Here is a 25,531-nt window from a genome sequence, read left to right on the forward strand (position 1 = left end):
AGCAAATTAAACCCATAGGTGAATCATGACCTGCAGGGAGATACAGCATAAAGATGATCTTAGTCTGACTCTCCACTCAATTGCTCACGGTAACTTATGCCAGGCAAGTTACTGGGGAGGGGGAGGGGTGGAATGCTACCCCTCTTTCTTTCCTCTGTTGAGTGGATTTAAAAAAAAATAGCAGATAGAAAAACTGCAGGCAGATACATACACACACACACACACCTATATACTGTATGTGCACACATGTGCACATGTATGCTTATATGTATACATGAAATTTATACTCACCAAATATTTAATTATGGAAGAAACACATGACTAAAAAAATCAAGAACTAAACTTCTACACAAAGAAGGGATGTAAGAACTAGCAGAACTGTATTTCCTATTATTCCAGTACATGAACGCATTTCACTTCATTAGTGTGAAGCACTGAGCCCATCCTGAAAGGCCCAAGAGAACCAGGGTTAGTTTGAACTATCATTAACTTTTATTGCATACTGTCTTTTAGAACTGTTAGCATGAAAAGGAGATATTTCCCTTCAATTCTTTTATCACTTTTGAAAACATTTAAACTAATATTAAGTAAAGGCAAGAAAAATTTCAAGAAGCCAAAAAACAGTGGAAAACTACCATGAAAAATTGAAGGATCCTTGATATCTGTGGATTATTTCACAAAAACTGTAGTAAGGCTTACGAGACTTATTTGCGAAAAGGAAGTGTACATGTAAGAAAATATGACATCCTTCCTTCCCCTCAGTGAGGAGAAATGAAGCTCCACTAACACTGGGCTACGAACTTCAACATTTGTCATTCATTCATCCAGCAAACACTCATTAACACCCACTAACTGCCAGGCATCTCAAAGACAGGATCCCTGTTCTGAGACCTCACAGTAGGTAAGACATGGACTGGACATGAATGTTATTTAACTACTGTCATGATAAAAGCTACAAAAAAAAATACAGTATGTGATGGGGGGGGCAAGCTGGGGGAAGGAGAACAGGGAAGATTTGAAGAATAAAAGGAAAGGGGAAGGCTGCTTCAGATATTATGTCATTTAATCTTTACAACTGGAGGCTAACTAACTTTCCCAAGGTCACAGGACTATTAAGTGTCAGAACCAGGCTTTGAACTCAGGTTGAATGATTCCAAAGTCTATGCTTTTCCCATCATACCACACAGCTTCTTCCCAAAACTGTCTCCTCTGACAACTGATGGAAAAATGTTGACTCCATCCCAGATTCTAAGTGTCAGAACTAGACCCTGTCCTCCAGGCTGGGTCCTCTGTTTTTCACCTGCCACCTCCAAACTTATTTATACAGATATCTAGATTCGGGCTGCTAAAAAACTGAATTTGTTCACCCAGACCATAACCATGTACAACAACAACACACCTCCAAAGGTTTTTTTTTAGGTTACCACTTTGTTGTACTTTAAATAAAACACAGAACTTTCCGCCAAACAGTCTTGCAAAGTGATTCATAGACTATAAACCAATTAACGAGCTACAGACACTGGTTAACGTGACCGTTTAGCATTGAAAACTAAAAGCAACTACACACACAGCAAAGATGAAGCCATACTTTCACTTCTGAAACGAATTTCAAATTCAAGAACTCTCACATGACTGGAATCTCTACTCAGAAGGGCTGCACTTTCCCTCCTTCCTGTTCCTACTTCCTCTTTCTCAGCTCTTCCTTTCTCAGGAATCTCACACTTCCAAACAAGGCTTTCATTACATGAGATCTGTGTGCAAAAGAACACAGTCCTATAAAAACCAAATTTGACAAGCTTCCTTTTCCCCTACATTCTTCTTGTGGTTTTCAAAGCTGATTGAAGAACATAAAGCTAGATCTTTTAACCTAAGATTTCATCACAAGCCACTTATAAACCACTTAAATAATCCTTTTTCTCCCGCTGCCTTAAGGTAGCAGAATTTCTCTTTAAAGTTTATCCAAAGGTCTCAACCTTCTACTTTTTCCTCCAGAACTACCACCAACCGATACAGCAAATGACAGGATGGCTATGAAAATCAGACTACCAAAGACTCAGCCAAAGTTATACATCCAAAACAGTCTCTCATGACTTTCCGTTAGAAAACACATATGTAAATATAGACAGGGAGAGCAAGCGTCAGCGCCAGCCACTGTTAACAATATGGAGAAAGAGAAATCATAGGGTGTGGCTTGCAAGACTGAACACTGATTTGAAAGCTCAACACTCAAACGCCTGATGCATTTATTCTACCCGAGGAACAGTTACCAGTAGGCAAGACCCTCAAGTACAGGAGATGCAGTATTAAACCCACTTCCAAACACTGTCCAATGAAGCACCATCACTCAATTTCTAGAAGCGCCAGTCTACTTCGCAAAGTTAACAGAGCAAAGATACTGGAAGACCTAATTATGTGCTGTTCAGGAAACTTATGGATTATTTGGAGCAACAGACACGGTATACATCCAAACATTATCATACAGTAATTACGCAGGGTTTATAAGGTGAGTTTATATCCTGGGATTCTCTAGTAGTGATATTTTACAACATAATTATGGTTGGTATAGCCTGATGAATTTCCTCATTGAAGGTGAACTGCAGTGAAACGTTTTATTATTCGTTTACTGCTAATCACGTTGTTCACACACCTTATAAGTAACGTTCCTTTTGAACTGCACTGTTAGATTGACCTGTGTTGTGCCACTGAAGACCATCGTCCAACATGCTCTTTTCCTCGGACGCGCCTGAGCCACACGAGTGGAACATTACACAGAAGAACTTTTATATAATAAAAGTATTGAATGTCTCTGGGTCTTAATATACTAACCACCCACCCCTGATAAATGACAAAGACAGCAACGAATCGCCAGGCAGGATTCCAATGTCTCAGCCAATAAGAAGGTGGGGGTGGGGATACACTAAGCTCCCGATGACTTCCCCGCACCCCAGAGACCCAGGTTGTGGGGGACTGGATGGGAATTGGACTCCGAGGATCTTGTTACCCCCGGTTGTAGCTGTTGTCCTCCTCGTTCTCGCAATCGCTGCAATGCTCATGGCCGTTTCCGTTCCCTTCCATCATCTGCGGCAGCGGAGGTACCGGCGGCTTCACTGCTGTATCACTCTCGTCCGCCATCTTGAGTTGCGAGAGCCGGCCTCCGCGCCTCACTACATGGGGGGTTCCTATTGGACGAGGGGAACTCGCGCGACACTCTGGGTTTTGTAGTTTTTGTGGCGAAGGTATCCGTAGCTAGGAGAAGGTCATTCCCAGGAAACCGGAACAAGATGGACTACAATACCCAGAAATCAAGAGGGGAGGCTGTCGTGGGTGGGAAGACAGCACTACCCGGAAGTTCTGGGAGTTCGGCCGCGCGGGAAGAAAGAACGGCCCAAGGTTGGCGAGGCCCACGCTCCGCCACCCGGGCGGCCGCGTGGCATGCTGGGAATTGTAGTTCAATGCAGGTCTAGGGTTTGGGGCGTGGGCTCCAAAATCCAAGGTTTGATCTCATCCCGCCCTTGCTAGTGTCTGGGCCGCAGGTGAGCCGTTATTGGCTGCCGTTAAGGACTGTTACCATTCCCGGGTAAGTAAGAGGCCTTGAAGCCCGCGGCAGTGCCCCACTGGGAGCCCAAATGCATAGGGCCTTCTTGAAGAGCCCTTACTGCAAGAAGCCAGGTTGGCTCCTGGCCGCGTTTCCTCACTCGGGACTCTGGGCAGCCCCTGGTCGTTGGTAGCGCGAGGCCTCTTGAGAGGCGGTGAATTGTGATGTGCGGAACAGTGATCCTCAGCAAGGACATCTGACTGCTCTGTCAGGCCTTGCTGCTTAATTGGCCGGAAGATACTGAAGCTCTTCCACACCCACAGTCCCTTTCATTCTCCGCAGCAACCCTTCACAATTAATCTTAATGAGCACTTACATGCCAGGCTCTGTGGTAAGGCATTTAGTACATCTCATTTAATCCTGTCAACAAGCCTAGAATGTGGGCACTGTTCCCGTTATTCACAGACAAGAAATGTGGCCCAGATTGGTAGGTAAATTGCACAATCACTAGCTAATAAGTGGCAAAATCAGTGTACAAATATGGATCTGTCTTAGGCCCTCTGAATTTTTCACCACCACAAAAGTCCCATTGTCTGATACATCTACCCAAGGAAATCAGTTATTAGAAGGTAATTTTGACATCTTAAGCTATTTTTACCCTTGACTGAGTGGTCCACTCCCTTGGGTCTCACTCCTGTGACTGAATAATCGCACCTGATTCTTGAAGCAAAGCCCAAAGACAAGGGTCGCATTTCTAGAGATTTCCCATTCAGGTTGGGTTATGGTGGGTGGTGAGGGAAGGACAAATTCTTATCATCAGAGAGCTCCAATGGCCAAAAAGGGAAATAATCTTTGCCTTTGGGAAACTCTCAACGTGGGAAGAGGAATAGAGTAGGAAGAAATAGTTCCCATCTGACTCAGGGAAACAAAACAAATAAAACAGCTAAATATAGTTAACTTTTGGTTTTTATATCAGTGGCAAGAGCAGAAGTAAATATGATCCAAAGCAGCAGATAGCCCCCAATCATTTATATTTAACTTTGGGAGGCAAAGACACCCACTCAGGCTGAGAGCTGTTACCCACACTCATCTCTCCAGGGCCAAGACTGCTGCGATGCCTTATATGCAGTGAAGGCAAAGGGAGGAGGTCAGAGATAATAATAAAGCCTTACATGTGTCAGATGGATTTAACTTTTCTAAGTGTTTCACCTATTATAGCTCATGCAACTTTGTGAAGGAGACTTGAAGAAAATCGTGCTTGCAAAAAAAAAAAAAATCACAGTGATACCTAGTTGCAGATCTTGGGTCAGAACCCACTTCTGTTATTCTAATTCCCAGCCCTATATTTTCTTTTCCCACAGATTCGTAGAGGTTAAACAAAGGCTAATGAAACATGACTGATGAAGAGTGATTGTAGAGGATGATGGTGCTGGTGTCTGTGGCCCCTGCCATTCTTGCAATTCGAAGCTTAAGTAAGACACTCTGCATTGTATTTCACTGCAAACTGAGCAGTTTTTGCTCAGTGGAGAGCCTTTCTGGGAGGTAGGCAGGCAATGTGACTGTTGTGACCAAAAGGGCTCTAGAGTGCAGACTCAGTAGTTTTGGCGCACGGGCTTAGGTGCTCCGCGGCATGTGGGATCTTCCTGGACCAGGTCTCGAACCCGTCCCCTGCATTGGCAGGTGGATTCTTAACCACTGCGCCACCAGGGAAGCCCCAGCAGGGCTGGTTTTATTCCTGTTTTACAGTCAGAAAACAAGAAGTGCAATGATTTGTCCAAAGTTTCACTGCTACTTAGGATGAGTTTGGACTTGAACCTGGTGTTTTAACACAAAGTCTGGTGTAGTAACTAAATTGCCTTCCTCCTTTGCCTTTCCCAGGGGGGGAACATATGGTGAGACATATGGTGAGACATATGTCTGGAGAGGTGATCAGGGGCCAGGTTACAGAAGGCCTTAAGTTTCAGGCTTATCTTCAGAGTTTGGACTTTATCTCCCAGCTGGGAAAGTTTTCTTAAGCTGTTTAATAAAGGATAAATATTAATGATATTTGTGAGGGATGGTATAAATTTAATTGCATATTAATATTTATTTAAAATAAACATATGGAAAGTAAGTTTAATTTTAAGAAGCGAGTCAAAGACCCAGGAGTCAAAGGAGTCATGTCTATTGGACTCATAAGGTTGTTCACCAAACACAACTTGATGCAACTCTGTAGTCCAGCCACTACGCTAGATGCTAAGGACACAGGGGTGACTGAGATGCAGGTCATTGTCAGGATGAAGTGAGATTGTGTAAGCAGCCAGAGCCAGCTCAAAGTTTATTATTGCCATCCCGAATAACAGAGGATATGTGTTTGAGCCAAAAAAGCCCTTGATGGCAACACCTCAAAACTGCGAAGGTGGGGGCTTCCCTGGTGGCACAGTGGTTGAGAGTCCGCCTGCCGATGCAGGGGACGTGGGTTCATGCCCCAGTCCGGGAAGATCCCACATGCCGCGGAGCAGCTAGGCCCGTGAGCCATGGCTGCTGAGCCTGTGCGTCTGGAGCCTGTGCTCCGCAACGGGAGAGGCCACAACAGTGAGAGACCCGCGTACCGCCAAAAAAAAAAAAAAAAAACTGCAAAGGTGGAGCTTCAGTTCAGAGGAGGTTCTTGGGTTGAAGCCCCTGCAGCAGCCCTTCAGCCTTTCTTCCCGGATCATCCCAGAGCAGAGAGGCATCTGCTGTTGGCAGATTGGACCACAAGGATGCCTACTTAGAAAACAGAGCCCCAACTTGTACATCAGTAGCTCACAGTACTGTAAGGCAGAATCCGGGAAAAGCAGGATCATCTTGCAGGGGTTTCCTAACAATGTACCCCAGGAAGAGCTTTATACCTTGGGGGAGAGGCAGGCATCTTCCTATTCCTATCACTGCCATGGCCAGCCATGGTTACTGATGGGAGTCTGAGTACCCCTCTGATGTGTCAGGAGTAGGGAAAAGGTGGAGAACCACAAATCGAGGTTATCTGAAAGTTGTTTGGTCCAGGAAGGGAACTGGGCCATTAAGATCTGGCGCTATGGAATAGGAATTAGAAATGTTTTAGAATGACCCTATGGATTAGAATTAGGAGAGATATTACCTAAGGAAAAACTTTCTAACTGCCAGGACTGGACTTCAAAGATAGCATGAAGGTGTCTCGAAAGACAGTGAGCTTGCTGACTCTGGACATGTGCAAGTAGAGGTAGTAGAGATGATCTAGACAGGTGTTTGGACCAAATGGTCCCTTTGATCATGAGATGCAATCCTATTTATTGGGTGATGTCACCCAGTGCTGTTGATATCAAGGAGAAAGGTTTCAGGGACTGGAGGGATCAGAGAAAGATGTTGGATTACTTCATCCTTCAGTGTATTGGATCCCTACTATGATGGGCACTGTTCTAGGCACTGAGGATACTAGTGGTGAAGATAGACAAGATTCCTACCTTAAAGGAAGCGGAAAGCAGAAGTACAGTTAAGGGAGAGGGAAAGGAGGTAGAGTAGGAGTTAATTAAGGACCACCTACTATATGTGAGGCACCATTAGATGCTTTTATGTATTTCCAATTCTTTCAACAAGCAGCACAGTAGCGATTATTTGCACTTTGATTGAGGAGAGAGAGTGAGAGGTAAAGTGACTTACTAGGCTTGTATGGACATAATGAGCTCTGCGGCCAACGTACATTTTAAGAGAGGGCAAACGGATTAACCTTTAAATGTCAGTTTCCTTTTGTGTAAAATGGGGATGACGGTATCTACCTCAAGGACTGTGAGGATTCAATGAGATAATTAATGCCTACAGAGTGCTCTTAAGACCTGGCAGGTACAATGTGCTTAGAGGCTGCACAGCTAGTGATGGCCAGTCCTGAATTCGAAGCTAGGACTCTCCGGATTTTCTCCCCCAGCTTGGAAAGGCTTTGGCTCGGAGAGAGGAGTAACCCTGCTGTCCCCAGCGGCTCAGCGCTCTAGGGCTGCGCGTTTTCCCGATTCTCCTGTCCCCGGTCCCGCCCCGCCTCCCCGGTCCCGCCCCCTTCCGCTGGCCGGACGTCCGGTCCGCGTGCGCGCGCTCCTGAGGCCTCGTCTGCCCTCCGGGAGCCACCCAGTGAACGTCTTTGGGACTGGGCGAAACGCGGCTTCCGAGGCCGGGTCAGAGGCCCCGGGTACGTAGAGCGCCGCACGGGCAAGTGGGAGCTGCCGGGCCCGGGGAGGGGCGGGCCGGGCGCCGGCTCCCGGCGGCGGCTCCCGGGGTTGCATTGCTCTCTTGGGCGATCAGGCCACCCCGGAGAGCTGGGTCCACCCCGGAGGTATTGTGTCCTGGTGCCGGGCTCTGGGCGCACCAGTTGTGCTGCGTGGTGTAGCGTAGAGTACGCGCCTTTCTTTCAAGCCTTGGTTACAGTTTATTGAGCACATACTATTTTACCTCCATGGCTCATTGCCTTGACAGCAGCCCTACTAAGTAAGGTGATGTTTTCCCTGTTTTACAGCTGTGGAAACCAAGAAAGGTTTACAGCTAGAAGGCGGTGGAAATTGAATTCAAACTCTGGTTCAGTCCAAAGCTACTGCACTTCAGACCTTTGTGGTCAGATATAAGTTTGATTTTTGAAGCCAGCGTCTGCCACTTATAGTTGTGTGATCTTGGGTACCTTTCCGACTCTGCTCATGTGAAAAATTGGAGGCATGGAGTTCCCACTTATGCATTGATGAAGAGGGCAGCCTGACCCCCTGCTTTTCTCCGCCTCCCAGCTTCGCAAACGGAGGCTTTGGCGCCTCTGGAGCTGAGTTTGTTTACGAAGTTTTCAAAGATGTTTCTCTCCCAGTTATGCAGAAATTGTCACCCGAATGAACTTTGACGTTAAGTCCTAGTTTTAAAGTTGAGGAAGTGGAAGCCTTTGCATATGGTTTCTTTGGGGGCCAGCTGTGCAGATTTTGCCTAAATGAATCAGATGGATTTGGCAGGGTGCAGACAGGCCTGGGGACACGATGAAATGCTAGAGATCTGGCTGATGATAGAAAGTGGACAGGCCAGTTGGGGTGGTTCTTCCTTGGAGCCCTAAATTCCCACCAGATCCTCTTCTGTCTTTCGAGCAAGGTCTGGATGTGTCCTCCTGGGTAATCTGGTTAAAGGGTTCAGAACCTCACTTAGTACCTGTGCCTTTAGGACTGAAGGCAGGCCAGCAGTAGCAGTGAGCTTAGCTTTGTTTTGAAAACTACCCACTCTCCCATTTTTAGATTGCAAAAATTTTTCTCTGAAAGTTTCAAAGGATATGATTTTTGGTTAATTGTAAATATGGACATTTAAAAAATAAAACTGTTACATTAGGCACTTAAATCTGCAGTGATTTGATTTCCCTCATCCTTTGAAAAGAATACATGAACCAGTTTTTTTTTATATATAGGGGTTTTTTTAATATATAAATTTACTTATTTATTTATTTACTTTTGGCTGCGTTGGCTCTTCGTTGCTGCGCGGGGGGCTTTCTCTAGTTGTGGCGAGAGGGGGGGTACTCTTCATTGCAGTGCGCGGGCTTCTCATCGTGGTGCGCGCACTTCGGTAGTTGTGGCTCATGGGCTCTAGAGCTCAGCCTCAGTAGTTGTGGCGCTTGGGCTCAGTAGTTGTGGCGCACGAGCTTGCTCCGCGGCATGTGGGATCTTCCCGGACCAGGGACCAGGGCTTGAACCCGTGTCCCCTGCATGGGTAGGTGGATTCTTTTTTTTTTTTAATTAATTTATTTATTTATTTTTGGCTGTGTTAGGTCTTTGTTGCTGTGCGCAGGCTTTCTCTAGTTGTCGTGAGCCGGGGCTACTCTTCGTTGCGGTTCGTGGGCTTCTCATTGTCATGGCTTCTCTTGTTGCGGAGCACGGGCTCTAGGCGCGCAGGCTTCAGTAGTTGTGGCACGTGGGCTCAGTAGTTGTGGCTCGCAGGCTCTAGAGAGCAGGCTCAGTAGTTGTGGCACACGGGGCTTAGTTGCTCCGCGGCATGTGGGATCTTCCTGGGCCAGGGCTTGAACCTGTGTCCCTTGCATTGTCAGGCAGATTCTTAACCACTGCGCCACCAGGGAATTCCACCAATTTTTATTTAACGGTTGAAATTTTACATTGTTCCTTTTTCCTCCTTGAACTCGTATTTCCACTATATTTCCTCCACAGAATTTTTTTCTAGTAAAATCGATTTTATGCTCGAAGTCTTTGGTTTGTTGTCCTACTTCTCTGCAACAAAAATACGTACAAAAATTAAAACACTTGAAAATTGTATTGTCATAATATTAAACATTTTCTTTTGGATTGAGTTCAAAAATTGTAAAATACCCAATTGACCACAACAACTAGTTTTGATCATTGTTAAACATAAGTTTTATTTAAAATGCTTCTCTTAATAAGCCAAATGGAACTTTTTAAAAAATTCATATACGTATCCATGTATATTTGCTAGAAAGAGCAGAGCTTTTTTTTCTCTCATGCCCGTAAGCATTGAAAAAGTTGGTTCTTGTAAATAAATACAGAGGAGTTGAAGACATTTCGTTGTGGCAGTAATACTCAACTCTTTGAACATCTTTTGAGTTATGGGCCAAAAAATCACCGTGATGTCAATTACTAATGACTTGTCAGCTGACAGTTCTTTTAGGTCCTCCTTTAACTTTACTGAAGGCAAAGGTTTAGAAAGCACCGGACTCAGCAGGAGAATTTGTTACGTGGTCACTATAAACAATCACATTCTTGGCATGAATACTTATATTTTGAATTACCCCTTTGGGGTGCCAGGGGTATTTTGCACCGTGGAACAATGCACCTTAGTAAAATTTGGCATGGGTGGGTAGTTACACCTTTCTGGGAACCTGGGAAAAGATAGCCCGCAGCATGTTCCAAGTGTGATCTGTTCTCATAGGGAGACACTTGGCAAACTGAGTTGAAATTTATTCCTCTTAAACCATGTTTTTGTGTCCCTTGGAAAATCTTCGTGCCTCCTCCAGTATGAAGACCACTTGGAACTACGGTGGGCAAATACCTAACTTCTTTTACCTTCCATTTCCTCACCTTTAGAATGGGAATAAGTAAGAACTGACTTCTTTGGGTCATGGTGCTGATCAGATGGGATCCACGACGTCCAGGCACACAGGGAGCAGCTCAGACGGTGGATGGCAGCTCTTACACTCCAGTCCCTGCCTGCTGGGACACTCAGCTTCCTAGGCACTCCTTGCCTCGGTTTCCTCATTTGTGAGCCCAAGATATCTCAGCCCAGGAATGTGGGGGTGGGAAGTGATGTGGAAGAGGTTTTGTGATGGTCACAGTACGTTTTCTGGAACAGACATGTTCTTATTTTAAAATAGTTACTGTTGAGTTCCTGCTGACCCAAGAGCTGGACATTTTGCTGTGAGCTTTAGGTACAGTATTCAGCCGATATTGTCTGAGGCCCTGCTGCTCGTCGGGCCCTGTTTTAAGCACCTTGAATTCAATAGTGCTCAGATTCTAGGGAGAGAGGAAGATTACAATAAATAATCACATAGACATAATATTTGAGGGGTGATAAGTGCAGTGAAGAAAAGTGAAACACGAGGGAAACGGTGCTATTTTACATGTTCAGGGCAGTCTCTGATAGGGTGACAACTGAGCGGAGAAGGGGGTGAGCCGTGAGACCCTTGGGGGAAAGGACCTTGTGTGTGGAGGGAACAGCGTGTCCACAGGCCCGAGGTGGGAGTGCTCAGCACGGTCAAGGAGCAGCAAGGCAGTCAGGGTGGCTGGAGGGTCTCATTCAAGGGGGGGGAGTGGTGGGTGCCTGGAGAGAATGGAGCTGTGTCTGTCAGGAGGCCCCTACGGGACTCTAAGGACTGGGCTTGAAGTGAGATGGGGACCTTGGAGGGTTTTGGCAGAGGGATGACACTATCCAACCACACTAGCTGCTGTTATGACGAACAGACTGTCGGGGAGCAAAGGTGGCAGCAGATCACTGGGAGGCTGCTGCAGTAATCCAGGAGCAAGACGGTGGGCGGGGTTGGCGGGGCTGTGGGGGGGGGCCGGCGGGCGTGTCTGTCTAGGTGGTGAAGCTGGAAGGTAGAGCTGGCAGGGGGCGCGGGTGTGTTGGATGAAGATTGTGAGAGAGGAGCCAGGAGGGTGCCGAGGGTTTTGGCCTGAGCAGCTGAAAGGACGGAGGTGCCCTTCAGGGAAAGGGAGTAGACAGCAGTCACCGACGTGTCACACGTTGAGTTGGGGAAGATGAGGTGATGGGGGCATATGGTACCTCATTCAGTCCTGACGAAACCCCCGTGAGTAGTCATTATTAATCCTGTTTTATATGCAAGGAAATAGAAGCCCACAGCTCTGAAGTAAATTGCCCTAGGCCACGGGGCTGCGTTCACAGACCCTGAGATTTGGCATTCCCCGTGATCCTTTTTTCTGCATCAACACCAGTGTTGTAGTCCAGTCCAAACGACCTCCCTGTCCACCCATGAAAGCTCCCTGGAGTGATGGTGTGTGCCTGGAGAGGGCTCTAGAAGAAAGACCTGCTCCCTCCCTCCCTCCCTCCCTCCCTTCCCTTGGTGTTGGTGAGGGCCGAGGGAGAGGGAGGCTGACCGCCAGCACCTGCTCTGGGGCCTCCCTCCAGGTCATTGGCAGCCTGGAGAAGGAGGTGGTGACTTAATAGGCCCAGCAGATGAAGAGAAGAGAACTTGGACCCAGGTTTGAACAGCAGCCTCTCACCAATAATGAAAGATCAGGAGCCAGGAAACTGTAGATAAAAATAGCACTTATCAGTTAATTGGAAAACAATATATTTTTGCAACCACTGCTTCCACAAGAAAATAATTGGGTCCCAAGGCAGGGAACAACTCGTTTTCATGAATGATTATATTGATCATTGGAGCAACGTGGATACATCCCCTTTGGAAAACAATTCAGAGGAGAAGCGTGTGGCTGGTCAGACATGCCCAGGGTGAAATCCTGAGAGGCTGCAGAAGGAGGAGGAAAGAGGCTGGAAGTTCATGAGGGAGCGGGCCCTGGCTGGGCAGGCCGGTGTGGGGCTGTTGACTGGGAGATGCAAAACAAGGGAACTCGCCTCCAACCCAAGTCCCGAGCTCTCCCGAGGGAGGAAAGAAAGTGTGTCCATTCACATATCAGTTCCTTATTCTTTTTTGTTAAAAAACCCACATTATTTATTTATTTATTTTTGGCTGCATCGGGTCTTAGTTGCAGCACGCAGGCTTCTCTCTAGTTGTGGCATGCCATGTGGGATCTTAGTTCCCTGACCAGGGATCGAACCCACATCCCCTGCACTGGAAGGCAGATTCTTAATCACTGGAGCACCAGGGAAGTCCCTCAGTTCCTTATTCTGCTTGAACCCATTGGGTGTTTTGTTTGTTTGCACTTTTCTCCTGGAGGGATTTACTGGCAGTGAGCAGCATGTTCTTATGGAAAGAGGAGCAGGCTGGGAGCCTCCCCTTTGCCACTGAGGGGAGAATGTGACCCCCAAGTATTTCCCATTCCCTTTCCTGCTTCTGGAGTCATTCAGTCATTCATTCTACGCATAGTTATCAAACACTGTCAGAACAAGAAGGGAACATTGGTTGAGGGTTCCTTGTGTGCTAAGTACTGTTCTAAGTGCTTTGCACGTATTAACACATTTACTCTTCATGGCAACCCAGAGTAGGTGTCCTTAGCTCCATTTTACAGGTGAAGAAACTAAGTCAAAGAAAGCTTAAATAACGTGACCAATATCACTCACCTGGTGAGCGACTGACAGTCACTAGACACCGGGCTAGATGCTAGAGACAGAAGGGTCCAAACTGGACACAGCTTGTGACCTTGTGGAGCTTATTTTATCTAACACGTAGTCACACAAAAGTACAAAGCACAGTGGGCACAAGGGAAGGAGAGGAAATGAAGTGGTGAGAGATGTCAGAGGCCTGATTTGGGTTTGGGGGGTGGACGAGGCTGCACCGAGAGAGGTGGCCTGCTTCCTCGCTGCTTTCAGGTCCTCACTCAGAGTGACTGCTTTGGTCCCTCGTTTAAAACAATGACCCCCGTCACTCTTGATGCCCTCCCCCACTCAGCACCGCCACACTTATCGTGAGCTTTTTGATGGTTTTTGAGCCAGATCAAGAAGAGGATATCAAAGGTGGTCACTCTTCTGGTAGGTGCCTGCAGAGGAGCTACGGGACAGGTCTGCGTGGATATGGGTGCCTGACTTTGAGGCAGCTGGGAACCTAAACCTTCGTTACCTCCTTGCTGAGCCTTAAGGGGACAGTGGGCTCTCGGTCAGTGCGCCTCTTGGGCAGACCCATCCCCCACCCTCCCCAGGCCCAGGGTGAGTACCACGTGATCGCTCTCGCTCACCTGTCAGTGCTCTGTTATTGGTTGGTTCCATTTGTTACTGTCTGTCTCTCAGAATTTTCCTGTGGGGCAAGACCTGTGTTTTCCTTTGGTTGCTGCAAAGCCCAGAGGAACTCGTTCAGCGGTTCATGAAGGAGTGAGCTATGGAGGGGCTTGTCAAATGGGAACAGCTGTTATTTGTCCAGCCCCTTTAAGCCAGGGGCCCACAGCTTCCCTGGGCATGTGCTCCTCCATCCCCTCGGCCTTCCTGGCAGAGGCCAAGCAGCTGTTCGTCTGTTTCTACAGATGGTCATCCAGGGCCCCAAGAAGGGAAGCTCTTCACTGGGTTACCCAAGGAGGCTGGGGCAGAATTGAGCCTGGAATTTATCTCTGTGCCCTGGTGGTTGTCCATAAGATCCGGCCCCCTATTCTGCAGAGGGAAAACACCAGTGTGATCATCAAGAAATAATTTTTCTTTGGCCCCAAATTGATTTGCCTACAGACGGATGTGCCATCCTTATTTTGTCTTAATCTAAATGTAAATTAAGTTTCCATTCCCGGGGTACATTAAGGCAGGGGTCTAGACTTGGAGTTAGGAGCCCTGAATTCCATCCAGGCTCTGCTTTTAGTTGTGGTCCTGGGCAAGTCCCTTCTTCTCTGGTCCTCAGTCTTTACCATCGTAAACAAAGAGTCCATTCCAAGCCCTGTTGCACAGCAGAACGGCCTGGGTACCTCCAGCCCCCAACACCAAGATCTGACTCAGTAGGTCTCGAGGCGGATCCTGGTCCTGTGTACAGGAAGGAGGTGAGGTCTGTTTGGCCACATGGTCTTACAGGCCCCCTTACCCAACTCGGCAAACCTGGGTGACCAGGTGACAGTGGCTTGCTTTCATCGATGAGGGGTCAGGGCCTTGTGGAGAACCAGCCCTTGCCCCTTCCCTCAGCTGCGGCCTGTTTTCAAGATGGGTCTTCCGCAGAAGAGGACCCAGTGCTTTAGGGACAACAGGACAGAGTTTGGATTTAAAACGCTGGTGCTAAATATCCCATTTCAAAACTTCACCAAAAATAAATAAATAAGGAATTCCCTGGTGGTCCAGTGGATAAGACTCCACGATCTCACTGCTGAGGGCCTAGGTTCAATCCCTGGTCAGGGAACTAAGATCCCACAAGTCGTGCGGCCCAGCCAAAAAAAATTTTTTTAATTTTTTAATTAAAAAAATTTTAAAAAGCTTCAGCTGAGTGGATGAATTTTTTTTTTCCCCCGCAAGTGAACCCTGTCCTTAATTCCTCTTTTGTAAGCTGGAGGGAGACCTACCTAGGGGCAACTCCAGTCTCAGAGAGATTGTAGAGAAATGCCTTGTAAACGGTTTAATAATTTAGTTAGATCTCTCCATGTGGATGATGATTCTGGTGGATATTTTCCTCTCTCCTCGCTGGCTTCCCTGGGTGAGAATGAGCGCGGGCAGATTTAAACATCTAGGTTGGTCCCCTGCTGCCCCAAGCCACCCACCCACTCAGCCCACACCCGAGCGGCTGCCTCCCCCTGTCGTTTAGTGTGTCCTCAGGGGAAGCAGACTCATTTCAGTATAAGCTCAAGCAAACTGTAATTAGGACAGTAAATCTGCTGTTTAACCAAAAAAAAAAAGTCCTAGGACAGGTTTCAGGGTCCTGGACATCCTTCCTTTGATGCTGAAGGAAGGATGGGAGAGACCTGGCCTTTGATTTAATTTCTCCCAGTTTGGGAACAGAGTCCAGGACATGGTAACCATGTTTACTGAAAATGCAACACGGCTTAAAATCTACTGTGAGATCGTCTGAGGCTGCAGGAATGGGGACCTGACTTCATGAAAGTCTTTTTTTTCTTTCCATGCCTTGCAGTATGACTGACTCAGAGCATCCGTCCTGCACCAGCACCCTCACCTCCTTTCCAGGGCATTTACCACGTCAGTGGCAGTGCACCAAGGGCTGTAGATGTGTTTTCTCGGTCAGTCTGCACAACAGCCTTAGGAGGCAGGTTCTGTCATCTGCATTTTACCCCCATTTTATGGATGAAGAAAACTGAGGTTGAGAGAGGCAAGTGACTTGCCCCGGGTTGCACAGCATGCAGGTGGAGCAACTGGATTTGAAGGGTCTGTGCTCCTAGCCTCTGTGCTGTACTGCAACTGCTCAGTCTGAGAACCGCAGATCACCACGCCAGGCTGAAGGCTACCTCCCCACCAAGCCTGTTTTCCTTCCCTCGTTCCTTCTTGGCATGATCCACACTTCTCTAAACCTCAGGCTTAGTGGCCACTCAGCCACTGCCTCTCGCTGAGCTCCCCACCTGGGCTGCTTCTTAGATGAGAAGGAGGGATTATTACTCTCAGTGTACACCAGTCACCAGGCCTCCCGGTGCCGGTGCTAGGGTGTGGCAGGCAGGCCATTTCCTCCCCGTGAGCCTCAGTGTCCCAGACTAGAAAGCGGAGGCTGGGGCCATCTGGAGAGCGCCTTGGGTTCACCCCAGAGGGACAGGTGTCCCTTTCCTATGGGAGCTTGCCTGCAGTGGGGTACGGCAGCCTCCAGAAAGCTCTCTTTGCTTAATAGCACCCGACCTTGCTCTGCCTGCTCAGCGTTTTGATTGCTAAATTTATAGTGTTAGTTTGCCTTCTTCATGAGTGTCTTTAAAAGAACACCGGAGGCCTCTCCTGAAAGAGTTTTCTGTCTCGGGTGGACCCTGAGCCTCCCGAGCTCAGGGGAGGCTCTGCCTGGCCAGCTGTGTCTTGCTCCCCCGCCTTTGCCTTGCTGTCCCCCAGCCATTTGGCTCCACACTGACTAGGCCTGCTCTGTGCCACAGGCAGGTCCTTCCAGCTTTCCTGTGCGGGACCATCTCAACCGGGGAGCTTGGCCTCCGGTGACCTCCCTCTTTCCTAGGAAGATGTTCCTGGTGGGCCTGACAGGGGGCATTGCCTCAGGCAAGAGCTCGGTGATCCAGGTGTTCCAGCAGCTGGGTTGTGCGGTGATTGATGTGGACGTCATTGCCCGGCATGGTGAGTTGGGGGGGCGGGTTGTACACAGCAGATGCCCTGGGCTCCCTTCCTTCCATGAGGCCTCACCTTTTTATAAGGCTCTTCAAGCCCTCGGGGGCGGGGGGCCTTCCCATCAGCCCTGGTCTCCTGCCCCCTACTGCCCCACCCCCACTCTTCCCTCCAGCTCCCCTCACCCTATGACCAACACCAGGGATTCTGTGCACTCTGCTCTCCTCTCTGCTTTCCCTCCCCTCATCTTGTTTTTGCTGCAACTGAAAGAAGAACCCCTGGGTTCCGCCATCATTTTGCCTCTGGTTGCTCAGAGTCCCCTGGCTGGGCTGGAGGCTCCAGCGAGTGACCCAGGCTCCTCTTCATGCCACAGTCGTCCAGCCAGGGTACCCTGCCCACCGGCGTATCGTGGAGGCCTTCGGCACTGAGGTCTTGCTGGAGAATGGCAACATCGATCGAAAGGTCCTGGGGGACCTGATCTTTAACCAGCCCGACCGGCGGCACCTGCTCAACTCCATCACCCACCCCGAGATCTGCAAGGAAATGATGAAGGAGACCTTCAAGTTCTTCCTCCGGGGTAAGACCCGGGGCCTGGGACGGGGTGGGGCCCAGGCCTTTCTCCCCTGCAGAAAGGTTGGCGGGGGTGGGGGTGGGAGCAGGGGGAGGAGCTGGTTATCATCTAGGCTGTTGAGTTCACTCTGCTCGTTGGCGTCCTCCGTGCAGCCCTGTACCAGCCCCAGAGAGAAGTGATGTCCCTCAGCTCTTAAGGGGGCTGACAGTTTAATGAGAAGAGACACTTGAGGCTCTTGAGCCATGAACCCCAGGAAGCTGATTTTTCTAATAGGGTGGGAGTCATAGTAGCTGGCGAATAATGGAGTCATAAGACCTGAGTTTAAGTCCTGGCCCTCACGGTTTCCAGCGGTGTGACTGTGGAGTGCACCCCCGCCCCCGCGCCTGTTTCCTCCTCTGCATAGTAAGGCTAATAATGCCAACCCGGGCAAGTTCTTAGGGAGACTAAAAGTCTATGCTGTGACTGTCAAACACCACGACAATGTAAACCGTAGTCAGTCAGCTTTGGTGCTGGTTGAGCCGCCTGGGAAAGTAAGTTTGCAGAGTGTAAGGTGGGGAGGCTCCGGGATGGCCAGGGCCGGCGGGGGTGGGTTCTAAGTGGAGGATGATCCTTGGGGGCTGGGCCTCAGTGGAGAGAGCTAGCCTGGAGTGCTCAGGGATGGCCAAGTGATGCGGCAGGACTGAAGGAAGGGGAGAGTGTTTGAAAAGCAGGGGTCTGTGGCAGCCTTTCCCAAGCCGTACGCTACAGTCCAAGCACGGTTCTTCAGGATGGCGTTGGGCAGGGGTGACCTGATCTTTACTGTCCAGGATGGGGTCAGTCCCCAGGAGAAGGGGGAGAGCTGAGAGCAATGGTTTAGGATCAGGCGAGAGGCTGGCCCAGGGCCCCTACAGAGCGGCCTGTCAGCCGCTGGGCCCTGGAGCCTCCAGCCCAGGCTCCGGGTTGAAGGCCTGGCTGATTGTCTCCCGTCAGTCATGAGGCTGAGACTTTGCTTCCTGGAGGGTATGGGGGAGGCATCTTGCTTTTCTTCGGGCTTTTGCACTGTGATCATGGCCAAATTCTCCCATGCGTCAAGTTCTCATGTACAGAGTGGGGACCCTCTCCCCACTGCTGTCCCCTCTGGCCAGTACCTCCCTCCAGAAGGAAAGGGATGACTTGACAGACATCCTTCATGTTGACCCTCCCTTCCCCGCCCCCCAGCTCTGGCCAGGCAGGAGCTGGCTCCCAGCATCCTCCCTGCTGGACCAGCTTTTGCTCCCCATCTCAGTACCTTGCCACAGGCCTCCTCCCTCCTCCCTCAAGGGCAGTCTCAGGACTCTTGCTACCTTTGTCCTGCCTCTTGTATCTGTGCCAAGACCCCTCCCGTCACTGCCCACCCCCGCCGGGAGCGAGACCTTCTGCCTTTCATTCCTGCCCTTTCGCGTTCACTCCCAGGCCAGGCGCGAGTACATCTATCTGCAGGGCTTTGAGGCAGCAGTGGCTCTCCCCTTCTGAAATTAAGCATCGGATAATGTCACCCGCTCCAAAGTTCTCCCGCTGTGTCATCCACCCAACTTCCCCTCTCCCCAGCCACCACCACTTAAATAAAAGCCAGAAAGCTCTTTTCAGCTCGATAAGGTGAAAAATGGGGACGACAGCTGTGGCTTCCACAGTCCCAGTTTTCCCCTGATGAGTATAACAAATACAACTGTCAGAGTTGGTATAATCAAACGTCAGATAAGATCACCAGCTGTTGGGAGGTCTCCGCGTAGGCAGATGGATGTCTTAATAGAGTCAGGGTGGTTTGCAGAGCTTATCAAGCAGGAGGGATGTGACAGCTGAATAGCCCTTTGCCAGCGAAGCATAGAGCTGTCCGCGAGCTCCCGAGAGGGGCCGAGGAGAAAGGACAGTGCAGGGAGAGGAAGGGACGGGAGTGGAGCAGAAAAGGGAGGTAAGAGGCCCAGTGAGGACCTGGTCTCGGCCCCTGTTCTGGGCTGGACAGGAGTTGGGGAGCCAGCACTGCCAGCCTCCTTCCTCCAGGGAGCTGTAGTAATAACAGCCAGCCATCATCTGTGGAGCAGTGAGTGAGGGTCTGGGTGAGGGGCTGCTGAGGGGTTTACAGGCATTTGCTCATGTAATCCTTACCGTCTTCCTGTGAAGCGGGCCATCTGTTCACTCATTCACACAGGTGAGGTTTGGTAAGGGGCCCAAAGGGAGACAGTGGTGGCGACAAACCAAGGCGTGTCATCTGAGCCCATCTCATGACACACACACACACACACACACACACACACACACACACACACACACACACACACACACACACCCGCTTCTCACTGCTCCTGGATCCCTGCCAGCTCTTCCACACTTACACAGCGGTCACTTGCCTAAAGAGAACTAGGAGCCCCAGGTGTTCCTGGGCGAGTAGCCCAGGGACATGCCCGCACACAGTGGGTGAGGTTGCACCCACTTGGCCGGCCTTGGCTTGCAGTGGGAGGGCTAGTCGGTGCCTTCTACCCCACGGGAGTTACTTCTGTAGTATGAGTCATAACCGCTCCCACCCCCCAGAGTCATACCTGTAATCCTTGGCTGGAGGCGGCCTCTGACGCCGAGAAGCAGCCTCTTTCCCTCTGGGGCTGCTGCGGCCACCACCCCATAGGAGTTTCTCGTGGAGAGTCGGCAGAGAGCGCCGTGCAGGACCTGGCTCCTGGTGGAGAACCTATCATTTTTTTTTCTCTTTTTTTGAGGAAAAGTGGGTGAAGTAGGGCAGAATAGGCCCACTTATTCCTGGAAATTCTCTCCAGTCTCCTACAGCTCTGGCTGTGTCACCTCCCTGTTCAGAAATAACAACTCTTTGGGTTGAAGATCAAGTGAACCCAGCCCTTTGTGACTGCCCCGACCACCTTGTCAGCTTCGCCTCACTCTGCTCGAGGCCTCCACTTCCGCCAGAGCTCTTCCCCTTCCTGGAACCCTCACCTCCACCTGCTCGGTTTCAAGTATCAGAAGTCCTACCCGCTTTTCAAGGCCAATACAGATGCCATCCCTTCTGTAAGGTCTTCTTGGATCACCCACTCCAAAATGACTTTCTGCAGCTTTGTGTTCTGAATGGCATTGGAACTGGCTAGCATTCAGGTTATGCCTCTCCTCGGAAGGTCTCCCCCTCTGCCGGGCAGCTCCTGATGGTAGGGGGCGGTGGCTTGGACGCTGTTCCCACACTGAGCACGTAGTCCTGTGTGTGCTTGCAGAATTGAACTTGTGGGTTTCCTGGCCTCCCCCCAGGATACCGCTACGTGATTCTGGATATCCCCCTGCTGTTTGAGACCAAGAAGCTGCTCAAGTACATGAAGCACACGGTGGTGGTTTACTGGTGAGTGTGTGGCACGGCCTGGCCTGACCGAGGCTGGAAAGGAGGACCCCTGGGGGAAGGCATGTACCTGCAGAATGGCCCCCTGCATTTTGCCCTTTCCCCACAGGGTGGCCAGGAGGCCCAGAGGTTTTGGGGAGCAGGGACCAGAGCCTCTAGAAACTGACCTCTGTGCCTGACCCAGATGTGCCTGGGAGTAGATGTGGGGGAGTGATGGCCCCCAGGTCTCTCTAGTGCTTGGGAAGGGCTCCCCCTGCTGGCTATTGGAGGCACTTCAGCCCAGATGCCGGGCCCTCCCCTGGGCGACCGTGTTCTTATTCATTGGTTCCCTTTTCCCTCCTGCAGCACTTCTCAACTTTCCAAACATTTATTACTTCCCTCAGTTTACCTCGCAACGTAAGGTAGTCAGGACAGGAGTTGATATTTCTGAGTTATAGAAAACTCAAGGCAGGGAGTTACAGAATTTGTCCAGGGTCACCCATCGGCGAAATCTATGAGAAGAAAGTTGCCGAGAAGGAGTTGTCAGAACCCAGCTAAGGAAGGAGCTTTGTTCATGTCCCCCAGGACATGAAGCAAACCAGAATCCAGGTTTGGCAAACAGAGGAGGATCAAGCTGTCAGAGAAAATGAGTCGTAGTCCCAGCGGAGTGAGAGTGCAGATGAGGCTTCAGGGTGTGTCTGCCTTCCAGAAACTTCCTGGATGCCACCCATAAGTACAGCAGACACAGAGGTGGACACTTGGCTCTGCAGGTACTTAGGGCACAGGGTTGCTCTCAACAGACTAATGGTGGGGGAGTCTCCGAGCACACTGGAGGCGGGGCCTGGAGCGCTCAGTGCCCTAAGCATCACCCTGCCCTCTGCCCCAGCGCCCCGCTGTGGGTTGGCATTTAAAGGCAGCCTGAATCTGCTGAGCCTGGTGCAGGGACTCAGGCATCCTCTTCGCTCCCCCACTGGCCCATGTCTCGCCCTGTAATCCTGCAGCCTCTCTGGGTTCTTTGTTCTCTGTTTGTGAAGTACTGTCAACTGAGGCCAAGCCAACTCCAGGAGGACAGAGTTCTCTTTGCCTTGGAATTTTAATACAATTGAAACTTTGTACCAAGGGATTCAAAAAAAAAGTCTTATTAGAGTGTAGGTGAGTAAACAAGACAGGGGCTGGTTGCGTCTGCAGTCACCAGGTGACTCCATGCTTTCCCTGCCACCTTCCTCATCCTATGCTTTCCTTTTGCTAAGAGCAGAGATAGCTGTGGCTCCTGGCACATAATTGCAGCTTTGTAGATTCTGCCTGCTCCCCAGGAGATCCTCCAGCCCCACTCACCAGCCAGAGCAGCCTTTCCCAGGGTCTCGGGTACCATACATGCCCCACTTTTACCACATGTGGTTGTATGGCTCTTGAGAGATGCCCAAGAGATGAATGAGTGATTATTTGCTTTTCATAAAAGGGATCCACGCTTTACAAAAATAAGGACCCCCTCATGGACTCCTTTAATTGGCATTTGAAATAATATGGGCGTTACCAAAGTGTGATTATACCAAAATGTGATTATTCACTTTTTCAAGGAGCTTGCCAATTGTGGGATAAATGTTTGGGCAAAAGTTCCCTTACCACAAACAACGTCAGTCTTTTAACCATCTGGGACTATCCCTGAGCTCCAGGAAGGGCTGTCAGAGAGTTCTGCCTTCACATCCCAGGAGGCCCCCGGTCACGGCCTCACCGTCTGAAGGGTGTGCGCTCACTGGTGGCCCCAGGCCATCTCCATTCTCTCACCCAGACTTTCCCAGCCACAGATCTGCAGTGTCCCTGACTAGGGTTGGCTATGGTCCTTGTTCTTAGCCAGGCAGGGATTGGCCCCATGACCTTGACAGTATGCTGTCCTCCTAACAAAGGAAATCAGAAGTCCTACCTACTTTCCAAGGCTAGTGCAAATGCCATCCTTCTACAGGGTCTTTCCTGATCAGTCAGCCAGAAATGACTTCCTGCCACGTTCAGTTCTGAATGGCGTTGGGATTGGCTAGTGTTCAGTTATGTCTGTCCTTGGAAAGTCTGTCTTCACATCCCAGGAGGCCCTTGGGTCTAGGCCACAAGTAGGAGGGGACTAAACTGTAGTCATCAAATCCTCCCATCTTATAACCGGGAAAATTCAGGCCTAGTGGCAAAGCAGAGAGACCCCAGATGGCAGAAAACAGCTGCTGCAGCCCTTTCCCGCCTTGTTCCTGTTGAGGGCTTAGGCATTCACAGAGATGACCCCATTCCAGAGGACAGCTGGGCAGTTCCTGTGTAGCCAAAAGCAGGACAGGGAGTTTGCCGAGGAAGGACCCAGGCGGTAACATCAGAGCGCGCGCGAGGCATCCTTTGTATTTCCTGTGGCGTTGGGAGACTGGGCGTTGCCTGGCTTACTGTGCAGTGCTCAGTCCTGTCCCAAGGACCGAGGGGACCCAGTTCTCAAGTCCTTGCTCCTCTTGGGCTCTGTGCATCCCACTTCATCGGTGGCATCAAGCCCAGTGGCCACCGTCTCAGCCCAGTCCTTTTGCTCTGAATGTGCGGGACTAGGTGTGGGGAGACAAGGAGAGGGCTCTTTGTGGTGGACCGGGAAGCTGTTTTTGAGGCCGCAGGGCCAGGCCCCCAGGGGAGCTGAAGGGAGTGTTTAGCTTGCAGACACAGGTCTTTCAGGGATGCAGGATGTAGCCGATTCCAGGTGATCAAATCCTCCCATCTTAAAACTGGGGAGTCTCGGGCCTGGTGGCAGAGCGGAGAGACCCCAGGTGGCAGGAAACAGCAGCTGCCCCTTTTCCCTCCGCTTTTACACTAAGGGGCTCAGGTAGCCCACAGTGCTACCAGGGTGCTCACAAAGAGTGGGGTGTGGTGGGGGGAGCCCAGGAGCTTCCAGGGCTGTCCACCCCTGTCACGCACCATTGGGAGGGAGGCCAGGACCTGCGATGTCTGAGCAGCCCTTCTGCCCGGTCCCTAGTGACCGAGACACGCAGCTGGCCCGGCTGATGGAGCGGAACAACCTGAACCGCGACGACGCAGAGGCCCGGATCAAGGCCCAGCTGCCCCTGAAGGACAAGGCCCGCATGGCCCGCCACGTTCTAGACAACTCGGGCGAGTGGAGTGTCACCAAACGCCAGGTGGTCCTCCTGCACGCCGAGCTGGAGCGCTCCCTGGAGTACCTGCCACTGCGGCTCGGGGTCCTCACGGGGCTGGCCGGCATCACCAGTCTCCTCTACCTGCTCACCCACTACCTCCTGCCTTCCCCCTAGCGGGACCCTGCAAGGCAGGAATTCCTGGGTCTCCATCTCCTCAGAGGCTGAAACCAGGTAATGAATGCATCCGGTTTCCTCCCAACCCCTCAGCACACACACTCTGGATCTGGGCTGGAGCCCTGCACTGGGCCAACCCTTCCTCGGAGCACATCCTGTCCAAGGCAGAGAAGCAGCCCTCTGTCAGCAGATGCTCCTTCCCACCTCCCCCAGCGCCCCTCCCTCTGGAACAGTGACCATCACGGGCTGTGGAAGCAACAGTGGTAGACTCTTGTAACTTTCTTGTGGGCGGGGGTGAGGAGCACCTTCAGTGGCCGTCACCAGTGTTTAAAGCTGGGAGGGTCCCTGGGCTTGAACCCTTTCCTAGCACGTGCCCCGTCACGGCCAAAACCCCCTGTGTGGACCATGGGAAATCAGTTTAGACCAAGGGCTGCCTTCAAGCAGGATTCCCCTGTAGATTGAAGCCCTTGGCCAGGAGGCAGTAACAATCCCCTTGTCGTGATGCTGTAGTGAGGCAGAGGCCAGGCCTCTTCTGGGATGACCCACTGTCCCACCGTGGCATTTCCCTAGCACTCTCCGCACCCTGCTCCCCGCCTCCTACCACTCTACCTCCCTGAGCTCTTGCTAGGCTGCACACGGTGCACCAGGCTGTTTCTGGCCTCTTTGCCTTCACCTTGCTGCTCCCCAATCTGGAAAACCTTTTTTTTTTTCCCCTACAACTGGTTACCTTCCAGCTCAGGCACCATCTGAAGCCCCAGGCTGGGTTAGGTGCTCTGGGATACCCCCTGCCCCACATTTTACCTGAATCCACAGTATAATAATCAGCCAAAAACTGGTTAGTCTCTCCTACTAGACTGTAAGCCCTTTGAGGGCAGGAACTGTGTCTTATTCATCTGTGTTCCTGGTGCAGAGCCTGACTCGCCATTGGTGCTGAATAAAGTGTGTTGATCTGAAATGCCCTGTGCTGCCATTGTTCCCCCAGCATCACCGACTGACTGAGGTTCCCAGACTTGGCTGGTACCATTGGGGTTAGACTTGGCCTCCTCCCACACTAAGACCTGTGCTCCTCACTTCCCTGGGCCCAGAAGGTACAGTTGCCTTCTGACTTCTTCTGGGGCCCCAGGAGGATTCCAGCCAGGTCCAGATGTACCTGTATGGGAGGTGGGTGGAGGTGCTGGGGCAGCCTCACACCCACATACTCCATCTTCTTTCCCCAACCCAATTAGACCAATGTAGACATCAGCTTCCCCTTGCCAGAGCCGGCAGATCTGCTGATGTGTTGATCCTGCGGCCAGCAGCCTATTAAGACCAGAAATGAGTGTGACAAATGCGATTGCTGTGGTGGCCATACTCAGTGCCCCCTTTCCCAGAGCTGCTCATACTTCAGAGCAGCTCATTAACTCACTGCAAACCCGTGAGGGGCAAAGGGCTGGTAAGGTGGTGTCAGGCTGTGGGGTGAGGGCCAGGGCAGAATGAGAATGGCAGAGGGCAGCCGCTTCTCCGGTTTG

The 25,531-nt window shown here is 50.6% G+C and overlaps 2 protein-coding genes across 12 annotated transcripts in view; one reads left to right on the forward strand and one right to left on the reverse strand.

Annotated features, from left to right (window-relative positions):
- Positions 1 to 3,155, reverse strand: part of NMT1 (N-myristoyltransferase 1) — a 30,239-nt gene extending 27,084 nt beyond the window's left edge. Inside the window, exon 1 of the mRNA XM_004285958.2 lies at positions 3,002 to 3,155. Within this exon, the coding sequence (XP_004286006.1) occupies positions 3,002 to 3,132 (131 nt within the window). The 5' untranslated portion in view covers positions 3,133 to 3,155. The remainder of the gene's footprint in view (positions 1 to 3,001) is intronic.
- Positions 3,156 to 7,555: 4,400 nt separating this feature from the next.
- DCAKD (dephospho-CoA kinase domain containing) lies at positions 7,556 to 24,978 on the forward strand. Of its 11 annotated transcripts, none has more exons than XM_049702302.1 (6): positions 7,574 to 7,706; positions 10,585 to 10,758; positions 16,752 to 16,867; positions 17,229 to 17,432; positions 20,682 to 20,769; positions 23,732 to 24,978. In XM_049702302.1, the coding sequence occupies exons 2-6, from the start codon at positions 10,619 to 10,621 to the stop codon at positions 24,021 to 24,023; spliced, it is 840 nt and encodes a 279-aa protein (XP_049558259.1). In that variant the 5' UTR covers positions 7,574 to 7,706; positions 10,585 to 10,618; the 3' UTR covers positions 24,024 to 24,978. The 11 variants fall into 11 exon arrangements, 10 of the variants coding, with proteins under 10 accessions (XP_033272860.1, XP_033272866.1, XP_033272864.1 ...); XR_007473587.1 differs by lacking the exon at positions 7,574 to 7,706 and adding an exon at positions 21,331 to 21,515 and having other exon boundaries at positions 10,615 to 15,858; positions 16,756 to 16,867; positions 23,732 to 23,869; XM_033416969.2 differs by lacking the exon at positions 10,585 to 10,758 and having other exon boundaries at positions 7,556 to 7,706; positions 16,675 to 16,867.
- The last annotated feature ends 553 nt before the right edge of the window (positions 24,979 to 25,531 follow it).

The sequence above is a fragment of the Orcinus orca genome, chromosome 19 (genome assembly GCF_937001465.1).
Source record: "Orcinus orca chromosome 19, mOrcOrc1.1, whole genome shotgun sequence".
Lineage (NCBI taxonomy): Eukaryota > Metazoa > Chordata > Mammalia > Artiodactyla > Delphinidae > Orcinus > Orcinus orca.